Consider the following 17,291-nt stretch of genomic DNA (forward strand, 5'->3'; position numbering starts at 1 on the left):
ACTTAGAGGAGGTGGTACTAGAATTAGAACTCTGCCAACACAGGCAGATAAAGAAGGATACTGCCAGAAGAGGTAGCAAGTACAAGGTGGAACTTGGCCTTTCTGTTGGTACTTTCTGTAATGGGCCAGACAGTAAATATAGGCAGTCTTAGTTTTCTAGCTGCTGAGATAATACCTGACACCCAAAATTCAAAGAAGAAAGATTTATTTGGCTTACAGTTTGTAGAGGTTACAGTCCAAAATTGGTGAGTTCCAAAGCAGGCACATGGCAGGGTGGCAGTAGTTCCTGGCAGGTAGAAGGTAGCAAAAGCAACAAAGGAGGAGGCAACCACAGCTCTTTCTTTCCCTTATATCTTATTCAGGCTACTTAGGGTAGGTAGCTTTCACACTCTTGATCCTGGTGCCCTTAAGCCTAGCATTGCACCAAGAATCAATCCCAGAATTACACACTCTAGATCCAGCTACCTTTGAAAAAGCCCCAGCTGTGACTGCATAGTTTTTAGGGTACATCTTAGACATGAGCTATAACATAGGCTTTGAGCCATAGGGTTTCTGTCACAACTCATCTGTATAATTGAAGTGCGAAAGTAGCCATACATAGTATGAGAATGAGTGTGGCTGTGTTACAGGAAAACTTTGTTTATAGACATTGAAATTTGACTTTTGTGTAATTTTTTTCATGTTATCCTTTGATCTTTTTAACCATTTGAAAGTTTAAAAACCATTTTAATCTCAGAAACTGTACAAGAAAGGCATGGTGCCAGTTTTGGCTCATAGCTATAGTTTGCCAACCCATTCCCCGGTGGAGAAGTATGAGACCATGTCGCAGGATCAGACACAGTGGTCAGACATGCAGGTCCTGGTTGAGTGGATCTGGGTGAAGGATCAGGGTCTGCATTCTTTTTTTTTTAAATCTTACTGAGTTTATTGGTACTTTTTAAGTATATACATCATTGGGATCTTGTACCCTTACACGACAGATCTTGGTTCTCGTTTTTTCCCCATACCCCTGCCTTTCTTACACCCCCTCCACACTCTCCTATTTACGAAGACTTTGCTTCCATTTTTTCCTTTTCTCATATTTTTTCTTGTCCCTTATTTCCTTTTCCCTACCCTTCCCACTTCCCCTACACCTTTAGCCCTTTCTTCCTATTTCACATTATCACTTATACAATTTGTATACAGTTATACAATTTACACTTTTAGTTTTTCACACCAGAGAAACTATTTGATATCTTCATGTGTGTCTTATAGGGTCTGCATTCTTAACATGTTCCTAGGTTATGGTAATGCCAAGCTCTCGTAGGAAGGAGCAAACAGCTAAATGTAGTATCATTACGATCTTCTACACCCTTGATGCTGTTATAGGTTCTGTGAATATGGACGAATACAAAACTCAATTTTCTGCCTGCTAGGTACTTTCAGTCTACTTTGAGAAGAGAGATTTAGATAAATTGAAAAGATAAATGCACTCTCTCAAAGTAGGAATTGAACAGAGGAAGTAGGCAGGAGCAGATTCTCCCAGTGCTGGCTATAGTTAACTATGCGGTAAATGGCACATGGGTAGTGGGGTGAAGGCCGCATGAGGCCACACCTCCGTATCTGCTTGGATTTCCTGTTTTTTCCATGTTTATTTGTCAAACTGTTACTTTGAGCCATTCCTGGCATCATTTACATCAAGTGGAGACTTTGTTTTAGGTAAACTTAACTTGGGTGTGCTGATCAGAGGGGAAGTCCTAGGAACATAATTCTGCAGAGTGACCAGAGAGCTGTAGTGAGGCTGAAGAAAGGCTACTCAATCCAAAGCCTAGCACCTTAAAGTTGTAGCTGAGTGGGTGGTGAGTTTAGATGATCATGGAGAAAGGTCAGTTAAAACACCCGATCAGAAAAGGAATGCTGACAGTTGAGGTTGGCAAATGCTCAGAAAGCTTTCTCTGGAGATTATATTTTACTTAGAAGCTCTCAAACACTGTATCTGTATAGTTGATATTATAAAGTGTTATGGTATCTTACTGTAAATATAACTGTAATACACAGGGAGAAGGTTATGATTCTGTGAGTCTTTCTTTGTAATGCCAGAAAAAAAAAATGACTTTGGCCACCTACCCTGAGCTCAAATGTGAAGGATATAAATGAGTTGATGTTTGCTTTCTCATTGATTAGCTTTTGATTTTATTGGCTTAGGACTTTCACTGCTTGATAGTGAATTAGAGACAAGTGTGGCAGAACTCAGGGTTTGCTTTCAAACACAAACACCAGTGACCACCAGGAGGAAAATACTGTCTTTAAAAAGTGGTAGGACCTAAATAAAGCCAGCTGGCTGCTTGTGCATAGGTAGCTGATTGGCCTTAAGGCCCGTGTTTAGAGCTATTACTCAGCTGACAGTTGTGGATTAGTCTGACCCAAACATACGCTGTGGCTAACCTTTTGGTCAAAGGTGACACTTGTCTCAGGTTTGCTGAGAATACTCCGTGGCACAAAAATTGCATGTATGTATGTACACAAACACACAGCTTCTAAAGCAAAGGAGCCCCATGGAAATCCCTTAGCTGGGAGAGGAAAATTCAGAAATTTGGCAGCAGGGTGAGACCAGGAGTGATGGCAGTAGTAGATCCAGATGCTGCAGTTGAGAGCAGCACACGCTTGTCCCTCGACCTCCCAGGACCTTTTCTGTGACACCAGATCCTGATTTAGTCTGAGATGGAACCCAGAGTTTATATTTTCAGAGCTTCCTGGGTGATTCTAACATGTAGTCAGGACTGAGAAACAGACTAAGTAGAGATATGTGTGGCCTGTCACTGAAGGCTACTCCTCCCTGTCTTCCTGCTAAGAAAGCCTGTATTCTTTCCTCCTAGAACTTGGTCAGGTTAAATGACTGTCTTCAAATCAAGACAGCAACTGGGGGCTGTGGAGCCAGAATTGTGGATGATTTTATGGCTCAAAGAATGCACAAAGATATCTTAAGTAGCTGACAACTTAGGATGCTGAAGTATGTGTTGAATTTGTTGACCACTTTTATTTCTGTGGGAAAATGGCTTGACCCCTGAATGCGGAATATCAAAGCAGGATTTCCCAAACTGTGAAGATTGGCTCTAAGCTCTTGGTGTGTGTGTGTGCATGCATGTGTGTGTGACTTTGTTGCTTTTAGCGTGCTAGGTCTTCTGACATTGCCTTCTCTCTCTCTTTTTTTTTTTAAACCACTCTTTTGAGAGGATAATGCAAAGCCCTTGTGGATATAACCAAATGTATGCTTAGTGGTCTTTGGCAGAATTCTAATTCCATTGATCTGGGATGTTTTCTAAGAGTTAGAAGGTACCCTCTGCTATCCTGTGAGTTATGTATCTGCTATCATGATATTGGGTCACCTTGTGTCTTGAAATGAAAAGGAGGAAAGACGTATGCAGATGGCTTTAAAAGTTTGCCTGATGACCCCTGCTAGATATGTGTTTAGAAGTGTAAATGTTTCCACTTTGTACTTAAGTTTCTTCCCTTATCTTTCAGTACACAAGGGTCTGGATTCCTGACCCCGATGAAGTGTGGCGCTCAGCTGAACTAACCCAGGACTACAGAGAGGGAGAAAAGAGCCTCCAGCTCAAACTGGAAGATGAAACTGTAAGTGCTGGTCCTGGAGTAGGAAGCTGATTAGGAGCCTGTGGTAAATTGTGTGCTTAGGTCCTGGTCATTCAAGCTTCTGAGACTCTGGATTCTTTTTGTTGTTGTTGCTATTGATAATAAATGAGAAAGAACTAAACCATGAGGGTTCTCATCACATTTTAAGTTTCCATTGGAGTTAGCAATGGAAAAATCATATGGGGCAAGAATCAGTTTTGGTAGATTGGAGGAAACAAGAAATCCTCTCTGTGGAGTTGAGGCATATGTGGGTAGTGAGAGAATGGAGCTATCCCAAGGAGCACTGCAGATGCGGTGTGAAAGCATGGGCTTTGGAGCCAGCCTGCTTGGATGGGTCCTGGCTGAGACATTACTGGCTTTATGACCTTGATCAAGCTAGCATTCTTCCATGCCTTAGTCACTTTCTTCATCACTATGACACAGTACTTAACACTTAAACTGCCTAAAGGAGGATGGGTTTATTTTGGTTAGGGATTATAGTCCATTGTCACTTGTTCCAGGCCAGGAAGTGCTGGGTGAAAGGGCCTGGGTGGAGGGGAGCGGCTCTCAAGGCAGCCAGGAAGCAGAAAAAGAAGGAGGACACATCCCTAGTGTCCTGCCTCTTCTGACCAGGCCCCACCTGGTGAGCACAGTGCACCCAACCCCCACCCCACAAGCCCTGCCTGTGAGCACATGAGGCTTTGGGGGACATTCTCTACCTGAACTGTAGCAGTGCCTATTACTTCCTGTGCAGAAATGGGGGTGATAGTTTATCTAAAGATATTTTGAGAATAAACTGAGTCAAAAGTAGTACCTGGCACATAACTCTGTATATGTTAGCTTCTGAAAAGAGCATTCTTTATTTGTTAAGATTTTCAGGTTGTTTCCTTCATAAAGAGACAATGTGAAATTTTATTCCTCCTAAGAAGTCTGGTTCATTTTCTCTTTGTGTTTTATGTGTTTTATGAGCAGCCCACTGCAATTTGAGCATTTCACGTATTTTAATGCTCATCCAACACTATGCTGGATCAGCTCTGTGTTAGATGAGACACAAAATAGAAATGAGACAGCATCTCCATGACAAATAAAAACATGAGACCAAGTATATGAGATGTGGAAAAACAGATTTTGGAACCTACTGTGGCCAGGCTTCTCAGCAAGACCAAGTTTGGTGAGGAGAGCATGTGAAAGAAGTCAGCCACTGAAGGGACAGGTGCAATGGGCTGAGAGTAGAGTATGCTGGTAGAGCTGTGTGTGCCAAATCCCTGAGACCTAAGAGTCTCCTGGGTTTGTGCAAAGGAAGGAAAGGAAACCAGTGTATCTCAACTCCAGTGTAGAAAAGAACAGTCAGGTGGACACTGCCTGAGGATGCAGGCAATAGTTTATGCAGGGTATAGAGTAGGAGAGACGGGAGAACTAGGTTTTCAACAAAGAGGTGGGAAGATGTCAAGAATTAGCTTTGGGGTGGATTGTTTGGGCTACAGAGCAGGCATTGCTTGGTGGAAAGGTCGGCTTGGTATGTTTATCACCCTTCTCTGACTTCCAGCAACACAAATTCTGTTTCATGTCCTTTCACACTGAACTATTTACTGTCTCATTGTTTTTCATTTTTTCCAAGCACTTTGCTCTGGACTCCATTTTCTAATGGTTAGTAATTAACCTGTTGCTTGAACATTCTCCTCTGTTTTGTATCAACTTGCACATGCCACTTGTTAAAAACTGGAGGAGGGCTTGTGAGTTTTAAGAAAGTATGTCCCTAACCTTTGCTCTCATTGCTGGCAGATTTTGCTAACCCTATCTTGTTGGTTTTGAGCAAAACAAAACCCCTAGCAGATGGAATCCTGTTTATCATGTTGAATAACTTCCCACCCCATGCCTGAAACAAAATGAAATTAATCCACCCACTTGAGTAGTGTGTCTTCTATTCCACCAGATTTCATTGCAGTTGATCTTTTCAAGTGGGTAGGTGTTTTTAAAAGTTGTACAGAGGTAGTGAGGAATGATCTGCCATATTGCTAAAACAGAGCAGATGCTGGCCTCTCCGCTGCACACGGATTTGGCCTTGCATGACGAATCTGGCAGCTTCTCCAGGCCCATTTCTGCTCTCCTTGGTTTTGAGGCCAATCAGCATGGAATCTGAAGGAAGCCTGGGACTGGAGATCAGCAGCTCTGGAAAAATAACAGGCTGAGTCTGTCCAGCTGACTCATGGGCTGTGGTTTGCTCACAGTTAACTCTGAGCAACTCTGTCACTGTGCACCAGAGGCAGGAGCATTGAAGCTGTGTGGCTGGATGCTGAAGGCTCACAAAGCATCTCTTCTGAAGCAGAAACCATCTTTGGTGGTAGGATATTTGACCCAGCTGCTCTTCCAGCCTCCGATGTCACTGCAGTGGCAAAAGATTATAGTTAGATTATCTGGTAGAGATAGTGTCCTAACCCTGGACTAATGGCAGGACCTTGTACCTTACTGCTGACCTATCTTGTACTTGTTCAGGATATTCAGGCTTCTCACTGTTTAAACTTCATTCATGATTATGGTGATAAAACATGTGTAACACAAAATTTACCATGTTAACCACTTTTAAGTGTTCAATTTAGTGGCTTTTGCATTGTGGAACCACCACCACCACAACCTGCAGAACGATATTCATTTTGTATGACTGATACTGTCCCCATTCAACATTAACTTTCCAATCCCCTTCCCCATTCGCTGGAAGACAGCATTCTACTTTCTGTCTCTATGACTTTGTTCCAGGTACTTTATACAAGTATAATTATACAGTGTTTGTGCTTCTGTGTCTGGTTTATTTAACCTACCATAATGTTTTGTTTTGGTTTGGTTTGGTTTTTGGTTTTTTGAGACAGGGTCTCACTATGTAGTTGAGACTGATCTCGAACTCACTATGTAGCCCAGGGAACTCACAGTGATCCTCCTGCCTCAGCCTCCCAAGTGCTGGGATTACAGGCGTGTGCCACCACGCCCAGCTTCATAATGTATTTTTATATTGCTCCTAATGTGATAAGGACTGTGTCCTCTTCTTTCTTCACAGGGCCATGATAAGTATAAGCTATCTGTGTGCTAATGCTTAGTCTAGAACCCTGCTTCTAAAGTGGATCAGGTGTTTCGGGAGATGTGACCCTTGGATAGATGTGGCATCCTCATGCTTTGACTGGGGTGTAACTCTGGCCAGAGTCTCTTTCCTGGCCCCTCCTCCCTTACAAACTGCTCCACTCCTGCCCTCTAGTGGCTAGGAAAACTCCCGGTTACCATGGTTTTTTGCTTTTAGATTGCTTTTCAGTTGTTTGTATCCACCCTCTGTCAGCCACCTTGATGGTGAATGCTCCCTGTGTGCAAAAGCCTGACTTTTGTTAATGAGAGAAAGCAAAATGGGGAATAAGTGAGCTTTATAGGGAGTAGTGTGCTCTCAGTATATCCAAGCCTACTCCAGCATTTTATGGGATTGTGGCAAGATGACATAAGCCTACATCTGTTTAAATATTTCAAGTATATATTATCAAAAGAATTGAAGAAAGTCTAATAGTTTTATTTTTAAATATAAAATAGTAGTTTATAAATAAAAATATTTTCATTTCTATTTGATCTTCACCAGCTGCCAGTACAAGGAACCAGCATCTTTGCTTTAGCAATGTTGTACTTACATCTCTCCATAAACAAATTTAGGAGTAGTACAACTTTTTCAATATTATAGTGTGTTCCCCATTGGTGGCACCTCTGGAGCCACAGCTATCCAAAATGTTGGGCAGGAATAGCTGTGTTAAGTTCAAATTCCTGTCAAAAACAAAAATCTATTCTCAAATCTCTCCTTCCCTCTGCACACCCAGGAATCTGTAGCTTGAAATGCTGAGCTTGCAGCTCCTGCCTCTTTTCTGCTGCTGTGGCATTTTTACCCTTATCAATTTTGCTGTAACCAATACCACTAGCTTATTTGTGGACATGTTTTCACAAAATTGCATATGCATTTGTCTTTATATAATTTTGGAAAGTCTTCATTTGAGAATGGATTCATTTGAGAAAAGATAGAATGTTAGTGTTCCTGCTGTGGGGTGTGCAGACATTGTGCTGAGATTATGGCTTTCCAATCTGAATATCGAAGGGCAGGGTGGAATGAGGGCTGTGGCTCCATGCTTAACTGTCCCTGTGCTGCTTGCCAAGGGGATGGGGGAGGGCATGGAGAGTTGCTGGATATTTCTAGTGGATGTTGCTGGAATAGCTTAGAGAGGGAGGTGTTGCAGAGTCCCAGTGACACTGCTGACCCACATGACGAAGTTCGAACCTTGAGTTTCCTCAAAGGTTCTTGTGTTACATGATTAGTTGCCAGCCTGTAGTGCTATTGGGATGGGTAGAAGTTTGAGGAGTTGTGGTCTATGGAAGGAAGCTAGATCACTGGGGTGTACCCTAAAAAAGGGGGCCATTGAAACCCCAGTCCCTTCTCTCTCTTTGCTTCTGGCCACCAGGAAGTGAACCTCTTTGCTACACCACACACTCCCTGCCATGGTATTGTGCCTTGCACAAGCCCAAAGCAATAGAATCAAACAAAGATCGACTGAAACCTCTGAAACTATGAGTCAGAATAAGTGATTTTTCCTTACAATTTGATTATCTCAGATATTTTATTACAGTAATGAAAAAACTAACACAGCTACCAACTCTAGAATTTAATGAACCAAAATCAACTCTCAGAACTCTATTGTCCCTTCTTTGTACCCTGTGGAACTTTTTGCTGCATTGTCTCCATGATATTTACTAGTTTACTGTTTAGAGAAAATTTAATACAAATAGAACATTTCACAGAAAGAAAAGAAACTTGATTTAAAAAGAAAAATAAACAACTTATACACAGAAGAAAAATCACCAATAGTATTTTGTGGAACATTGTTTCAGACAGATTTTAATACATAGTTTTAAATAAGTGGGATCCATTTGTGTCATTTTCTTTTTAATTCAGGAGGGTACTGTAACTACCTGACCATCTATATATATTCGACCTTCACTATTTATAGTATTAGTGTGTATTTTTGTTTACCTGTAAAATTATTTTAAGAAAGAAGAGTCCTTTGAAGGAAAAATTCAGAGACCCTATCACTGCCTTCCAGAGAGATGGGGCCAGCCTTTGACCACATGGGCTGGACCTGGTTGTCCATTCTCTTCCTGTGAGGTTGTCTTAAGTCTTTAGGCCTTTGCTTACCTGGTGGATAATATTAGTGCTGATGTCTTTTATTTTCTAATGGTGAGTGGCCAACATGAATAGTTTTTTGTATGCCAAGTGTTTGTTTCTTATTTTGTGATTTGTATACTGTACTCAACTTTCTGTTGGGACTGTTAGTTGTCATCTTGACTTTTAAAAACTCTAGGCACGAATAGTATGAAATCTGTAGTGTAATATGGAATACTTGTCCCTTTCTCCAAACTGACTTTGCAGGTGGTGTGTTTTAAGATAGTTTTAAAGTTCTATATTATAACCAAATTTATTAATATTTTATGTGAGTCTAGTTTTTTTTATCATCTTTCAAAAGTCCTTTCTCCCCAGACTCACACAGATATTTTCTGATTTTCATCTTAATTCTTTTTGGCTTTATTAAGTTTTTACATCTAAATTATTTTTTAGTTTGAGAATAAAACACTTAATTTTTCCCTAATGGCTAATTTACCTATCATTAATATTTGAAAAATTCCTTTTACCATTTATTTATAATTTTATCATTATGTAGAAATTTTCCATACATGTTTCCATTTATTTCTGGATCTGTTACTACATTTTATTTTAGCACTCATATAAGATTTGGTTATGTGGGCTGGAGATTTAGCTCAGTGTTTCTGCTGCCTGCTTCCCAAGTGCAAGGTCAGGAGCTCAATCCCCAGTACCCCCCACCAAAAAAAGGGCTAGAGGTGCTTCTGGAGGTCCCACAGATCTGTCTCTTGCTTCAACAGTGTTTGGCTGGAACAGATCCAGGGACTCCCTTTTTTTCATCCTCGATCCACCTTCTAGTTACAAATTTTGTGACCATTACCTCACCCATCTCCTGCTTCCAGAACCACCAACACCGTTCTTTTGTGGGTAGCTCCTTATTGCTGACCAGTCATGACTTCTCAGATTAGTCAGAATTATTCCACTGGGGTGGAGGCTGCAGTCAACCACCTGGTAAATGTGCACCTGCGGGCCTCCAACACCTACCCCTCTCTGGGCTACTACTTCGACCATAACGATGTGGCTCTGGCAGATGTGGGCCATTTCTTTTATTTTTTTTTTCCTTGAGTTTATTGATACATTCTAGGTATACAGTACAGTTACAGCCATTACTGGGATCTTGTACCTTTACATGACAGGTGTTGATTCTCATTTTTTCCCCTTGTCCCTGCTGCCCTCCCTTCACCCCCTCCTCCCCTCCCCATTTACAAACACTTTATTTCCATTTTTCATTTTCTCATACTTTTTTCCATTACTACCTTTGCCCTACGCTTCCCATTTTCCCTACACCTTTAGCCCTTTTCTTTCCATTTCACAATGCCCATTATCTCATTAGGATCTTATGTACTATTACATTTTATTTACACCAGAGAAACTATTCGTATTTACACATGTGTGACTTAGTTATTTTGCTTAGGAGTATATCCTCAAAATGTATCCATTTTCCTATGAATGAATCTAATTTCTCATTCTTTTTGTTTTGTTTTTTGGTTTTTCGAGACAGGGTCTCACTATGTAGATAAGACTGACCTGGAACTCACTATGTGGCCCAGGCTGGTCTCGAATTTGTAGTGATCCTCCTGCCTCAGCCTCCCAAGTGCTGGGATTACAAGCGTGTGCCACCACGTCTGGCCTAATTTCTCATTCTTTATGGCTGAGTAATGTTCCACCTTATAGAAAAACCACAAATGGGCAAATGGGCTGTTTCCAAGTTTTAGCTATTACAAACTGTGCCGCTATAAACATTGGTGCACATAATTTCACTGTGATATGATTCTTTTAATTCTTTTGGAAAGATACCCAGCAGACGAATGGCTGGGTCAAATGGAACTTCTAGTCCCAGCTCTTTGAGGTATCTCCATATTGATTTCCATAGTGGTTGCACCAGTCTGCACTCCCACCAACAATGGAACAGGGTTCCTTTCTCCCCACAACCCCACCAACATTTGGTATTATTTGATTTCTTGATAGCAGCCATTCTTTGTGGGGTGAGGTGGAATCTCAGTGTTGTTTTCATCTGCATCTCTCAAATAACCAGTGATGTGGAACATTTTTTCATACATTTACTTGCTGCTTTTACTTCTTTGTCTGAGAAATGTCTGTTCTTTTCAGATGCCCATTTTTGAATTGAGTCTTTATATTTGGGGGGCTGATTGTTTTGAGTTCTTTATATATTCTAAATAGTAGTCCTTTGTCTGAGGAACAGCTGGTAAAACTTTTTTCCCACATTGTAGGTTGTCTCTTAGTTCTGTTGGTTTCTTTTGTAGTGCAGAGCCTTTTAATAAGAGGAGAAACCAGTTATTGCTTCTTTCTGCTAGTTCCTGTGCTATTGAGGATTTGTTCATAAAATCTTTTCCCATGGCAATGTCTTCCAGAGTTCTGCCTAACTTATCTTCCAGCAAGTTTAGTGTTTCTGCTTTAATGTTTAGATCCTTAATCCACTTTGATTTTAATTTAGTGCATGGTGAAAGATAAGGGTCCAGTTTTAATCTTTGTCAGGTTGAAATCCAGTTTTTCCAACACCATTTATTAAAGAGGCTATCTTTCCTCCACTGAGGATGGTCAGCTCCTTTGTAAAAGATGACATAGGTGAGTACATATAGATTTTTGTGTCTTCCAATGTATTCCACTGATCCTCAGGTCTGTTTCTTTGCCAGTACCATGCTGTTTTTATCACAGTGGCTTTGTAGTATAGTTTCAATTTGGGAATTGTTATACCCACTACCATGTCTCTGTTGCCTAGGATGGCTTTTGCTACTCTAGGTCTCCTATGATTCCAAATGAATTTTTGGATTCTCTTTTCTAGTTCTGTGAAATATAGTGTTGGAATTTCAATTGGCATTGCATTAAATTTGTATAGCAGTTTTAGTAGTATGGCCATTTTCACTATGTTGATTCTTCCTACCCAGGAGCAGGGGATATCTTTCCATTTTCTTATATCCTCTTCAATTTCTTTTTTTCAAAGTGCTATAGTTTTTAGTGTAGGGGTCTTTCGCTTCTTTTGTTAGATTGATTCCTAGATACTTCATTTTTTTGGATGCTATTGTAAAAGGAATTGTTTCCCTAATTTCTCTCTCAGTGAGTTTGTTATTTGTGTACAAGAAGGCTATTGATTTTTGAGTGTTCACCTTGTATCCGGCTACTCTACTGAATCTGTCAATTAAGTCTAGAAGTCTTTTGGTGGAGTTTTTTGGGTCTTCAATATAGAGTATCATATCATCAGCAAATAATGACAGTTTAACTTCCTTTCCTATCTTTATTGCTTTAATTTCTTTCTCTTGTCTAATTGCTGTAGCTAATGTTTCCAGAACTATATTGAAGAGGAGTGGTGATAATGGGCATCCTTGTCTTGTTCCTGATTTTAACATGAAATTTTTCAGTTTTTGGCCATTCAATATGATGTTGGCTGTTGGTTTTTCATAGATAGCCTTTATTAAGTTGATGTATAGACCATCTGTTCCAATTTTTTGCAGGGTCTTTATCATGAATGGGTGTTGAATTTTGTCAAATGCTTTTTCTGCATCTATTGAGAGGATCATATACATGGTTTTTGGTATTTGACTTTGTTAATGTAGTGTATTACATTTACATAACATACTTATGTATGTTGAACCATCCTTGCATCCCTGGAATAAATCCGAATTGGTCAGGATGTATGATCTTCTTGATGATCCTCTGTATTCTGTTTGCTAGTATCTTATTAAGGATTTTTGCCTCTATGTTCATTAAGGAGATTGGCCTGTAGTTCTCTTTTTTAGTTGCATCTTTCCCTGGTTTGGGAATCAAAGTGATACTTGCTTCCAGGAATGAATTTGAAAGTATAGCTTCCCTTTCAACTTCATTGAAAAGTTTGAAGAGTAAAGGCAGTAATTCTTCTCTAAATGTCTTGTAAAATTCAGCAGTGAATCCATCAGGACCTGGGCTTTTCTTTGTTGATAAATTTTTAATTACATTTTCAATTTCACTGACTGTAATTGGGGTGTTTAGAATGTTTTTAATCTTCTTTGTTCAACTTTGGTAATTCATAAGTATCTAAAAATCTTTCCATTTCTTCTGTGTTTTCCAATTTATTAGAGTACAGGTTCTCAAAGTAGGTATTAATGATCCTCTAGATTTCTGTTGGATCTGTTGTGACTTTGCCTTTTTCATTCCTGATTGCATGGATCTGAGCCTTTTCTTTCTTTTTTTGATAAGATTAGCTAAGGGTTTATCAATTTTATTTATTCTTTCAAAAAACCAACTCTTTGATTCATTTATTTTTTGTATCGTTTTCTTAGTTTCCATTGCATTGATTTCTGTTCTAATCTTTATAATTTCCTCTCTTGTTTGAGCTTTGGATTTTTCTTGCTCTTGTTTTTCTAGGAGTCTAAGAGTCATTGTTAGGTTGTTTATCTGAGCTCACTCTGTTTTCCTAGTGTGGGCATTCAGTGCTATGGATTTTCCACATGGAAGTGCTTTCATTGTGTCCCATAGATTCCTGTATGTTGTATTGGCATTTTCATTTATTTGTAAAACTGTGTGATTCCTTCTTTAATTTCCTCTGTGATCCATTGATTGTTCAGGAGAATGTTGTTCAGTTTCCATGTGTTTGTGAAGTTCCTATGATTTCTTGTGCTATTGATCTCCAGCTTGATTTCACTATGATCTGATAATATACAGGGGATAACTTCGATTCTTTTGCATTTATTCAAACCTGTTCTGTGAGCTAGTATGTGTTCTATCTTGGAGAATGACCCATATATATTCTGATTTTGTGGGGTGGAGCACTCTATGGATTCTATTAAGTCCATGCATTCAAAAGCTTAGTTGAGTTCTAGTATTTTATTGTTGATTTTCCGCCTAGATGATCTGTCTATTTGTGATAGTGCGGTATTTAGATCCCCCACTACAGTTGTATTAGTGCTTATTTGGTTTTTTGTGTTACTTAATATTTGTTTTATATAGTTGGGGGCATTAACATTAGGTGCATGTGTTTATGATTGTCATCTCTTCCTCTTGAATTGTTCCCTTTACAAGGATGTAGTGGCCTTCTTTGTCTCAATCAGTTTTGATTTGAAATTTACTTTGTCTGTGAATAAGATTGCTACCCCTGCTTTTTTCTGGGCTCCTGTCATGTGGAGAATTGTTTTCCATCGTTTCACTTTCAGTCTATGAGCTTCTTTTTGTGCTAGGTGTGTTTCTTGTATACAACAGATTGTTAGATTTTGCTTCTTAATCTATTCTGCCAGTCTATTCCTCTTGATTGGTGAATTGAGGCCACTGACATTGATCATTATAACCGATATGTACTGACTTAGTATTGTCATATTATTTTACTTTTGTTGACTCTTTTTACCCCCCTCACACACTCCTTTTAGTTCCTTGCCTTTCCTATTTGATTTGCTCTGTTGGGACTTATGGTGTTGTGACCTTCATTGTCTTTTTCTAGGATATTATTTAGAATTCCTTATAGTGCTGGTTTGTTGTTCATGAAGTTTCTCAGGTGTTCTTTGTCATGGAAATATCTTATTTCTCCATCCATTTTAAAAGAGAGTTTTGCAGGATACATCAGTCTCAGCTGGAGGTTGTTTTCCTTTAGGACTTGCAATACCTCACTCCAGGCTCTCCTTGACCTGAGTTGAAAAGTCTGCTGTGATTCTGATTGACTTTCCTTTGCTTGTGATTTATTTCTTTTCTCACTGCTTCTAGTATTTTGTTCTTCTGTTAGATATCTGGGATCTTGATTATTATATGTCTAGGTGTAGATTTTTTTGGATCATGTCTAGTTGGAGTCCTATATACCTCATTTATCTGTATGTCTAATTCTTCCCTTCTGTTTGGGAAGTTTTCTGTCATTAATTCTGTGAACAGCTTTTTAAAGTCATTTGTATTTTCTCCTGCTACTTCATGGATTCCTATCAGTGTTATGTTATTCTTCTTTGCATCATCTAAGAGTTGTTGGATCGATTTCTCATGATCCCTTGCTGTTTGTAAGAGTCCTCTGTTTTCATGGTCACTGACTGCAATCCTATCTTCTATATCTGAGATTATATTTTAGCAATCTTCTGTTGCGTACACTTTCAGTAGAGTTTCTAATCCCCTGGATATCTGTTTGAATCTGTTTTATGGATTCCATTTCTTTCCTCTGTTGGGCATTCATTGTTTCCATTTCTTTCTTATGCTGGGCCTTCATGGCTTCTATCATGGTCTTGAGCTCATCTATTTTTTTCTCAGTTTTTGTTCTAGAGTCTAGAATCATGACTTCCATTTTGCTTACCATCTTTATGGTTATCTGGGAAATTATCTCTGTTTTGAATTTTTCTAGAGCTGGATTGATCTGTTTTGTTACTTCCTGTGCTGTGGGTTCAGAGTGTCCTGGTGGTTCACTCTCGGCCTTTTCATCCTCATTTACCCTAGTGTTTGCCATTGGTGAACTGGAAGTCTGTCTTTGTGTCTTGCTTAAGTGTTTTCTCATTTTTATTTTTGTTGTTGGGTTGTCCTTGGTTTAATTTCTGGGTTATTACTTAAGTCTTCCTAATATAGTTGCACTTTAGCTTTTGAGTCTCTAATGACTCATAGACATTGTCATTTTCATAATATCAGAGAAAACAACTCATTACATCAATCACAATCATTTATCCCAATTGATACAATCAGCAGCACAATAAGATCAAGCACAACTTGCAAATTGACCACTTGTGGTAGTCATTAATCTATCACCTTTAAATTATGTGAATTAAATTAAAATCAAGAAGCAGCCCAAAATATGTTTGTGGTGAATATGCTTTTCAATATAGCATCTTTACCATTTAGGATGGGGGCTTAAAAAGCGTTAGAATGAGAGGAATAGATAACTGAAAGAAGTGGAGAAGGTTTCAAGTGAAGCCAGATGACATAGAATGACCATACAACCTTTGTGAAACTATTAAATTCAAAAGGGATAGACAGAGTGCAAGAATAAGGACAAAAATATATCCCCTTAACAGTAATAGGGGCTCACTTTCCCTTGAAACTATTGACCCATGAGTGAGGTAAAATGACAGAAGAAAAGAACATAAAAAAAAGAAAAAAATGACAAAAGAAGTCTGAGTTAGGGTAGTATCAGGAACAGAAAGGGACCTGAGGGATAAGATGGTGGAGTAAAGACTGAATTGGAGAAAGAGGACAGAAAAGAAAGAATTTGCAGAGTGGAATGAGGAAAAGAAAGAAAAAAAATGAATTTGAAGGGCTTCTTTCAAACTATATCTCTGCTCTCATAATATACCACGTGCACAGCCATGTGCAGACCCAAGTCCCCTGATCTCAGCTAGCCAATGGCAAATCTCCGTGACTCAGACTGACCTCAGGCCACAAGGGCCAAATTGAGTTCCCCGACCTGCAGGGTTGAAGTCGGCACAGTTCTATTACAGGTTTCCCCCACCATTTCTTTAAAGATGTTCAAAGTTAGGAGCTCAGAAAAATACCTTTTATGGCCACCTATGCCTCTGCTGAGTGGGTCCAAGGACTGGCCCAGTCAGGAGGTCTGAGAGCAGGGTCGGGGGTGGTTTCAGGGGCGCGGCTACCTTCCTTGCTGGAGCTGGTGGTGGAGCAGGCAGGGGAGGGCTCGGCTACCCAGTCCCACCTAATGGGCCCAAGCAGGGCGGCAGGAGAGCAGATCTCAGAGTGGCTTTCCAAATCTCGCCTTCCTCGCTGGGGCTGGTAGCACGCAGGCAGGGGAGGGCGTGGCTACCTGGTCCCACTGAATGGCAGATGTGGCACGGGAACTAGCAGATAGAATCAACAACTGGGATCTCATCTTACTAAAAAGCTTCTGTACTTCAAAAGAAACCATCAGCAGAACTAAGAGACAATCTACAATGTGGGAAAAAAATTTTTACCAGCTGTTCCTCAGACAAAGGACTATTATCAAGGATATATAAAGAACTCAAAACAATCAGTCCCCCGAAATATAAAGACCCGATTCAAAAATGGGCATCTGAAATGAACAGACACTTCTCAGACAAAGAAGTAAAAGCAGCAAGAAAATATTTGAAAAAATGTTCCACATCACTGGTCATTCGAGAGATGCAGATGAAAACAACACTGAGATTCCACCTCACCCCACAAAGAATGGCTGCTATCAAGATGTGGGCCATTTCTAAGGAGAAATGTGAGGGTGTGCTGGGCATCTCCTGAAGATGCAAAACCAGCACAGTGGCTGAGTGCTCCTTCAAGATGTGCGGAAACCTTCTGAAGATGAATGGGGTAAAACCCTGGACACCATGGAAGCAGCCAGGCCCTGGAGAAGAACCTGAACCAAGCTCTTCTGGATCTTCATGTCTTGGGCTCTGCCAAGACAGACCTCCATCTCTGTGACTTCCTGAAGAAGCACTTTCTAGACGAGGAGGTGAAGCTCAAGATAGGTGACCACCTCAGTAATCTCTGCAGGCTGGCAGGCCCCAGGCTGGGCTGGAAGAGTACCTCTTTGAAAGGCTCACCCTCAAGCTCGACTAGGAGG

At 40.0% G+C, this 17,291-nt stretch overlaps 1 protein-coding gene and 1 pseudogene across 2 annotated transcripts in view; both read left to right on the forward strand.

Annotated features, from left to right (window-relative positions):
• Myo5b (myosin VB) overlaps positions 1 to 17,291 on the forward strand; it is a 270,247-nt gene that overhangs the window by 49,392 nt on the left and 203,564 nt on the right. For both annotated transcript variants that reach the window (XM_033757427.1, XM_010621696.1), the window contains exon 2: positions 3,502 to 3,612. In XM_033757427.1, coding sequence (XP_033613318.1) covers positions 3,502 to 3,612 — 111 coding nt within the window. The remainder of the gene's footprint in view (positions 1 to 3,501; positions 3,613 to 17,291) is intronic.
• On the forward strand, positions 9,710 to 17,287 carry LOC104860509 (annotated as a pseudogene).

This window comes from Fukomys damarensis, unplaced genomic scaffold (genome assembly GCF_012274545.1).
Source record: "Fukomys damarensis isolate Sample0158 unplaced genomic scaffold, DMR_v1.0_HiC HiC_scaffold_30, whole genome shotgun sequence".
NCBI lineage: Eukaryota > Metazoa > Chordata > Mammalia > Rodentia > Bathyergidae > Fukomys > Fukomys damarensis.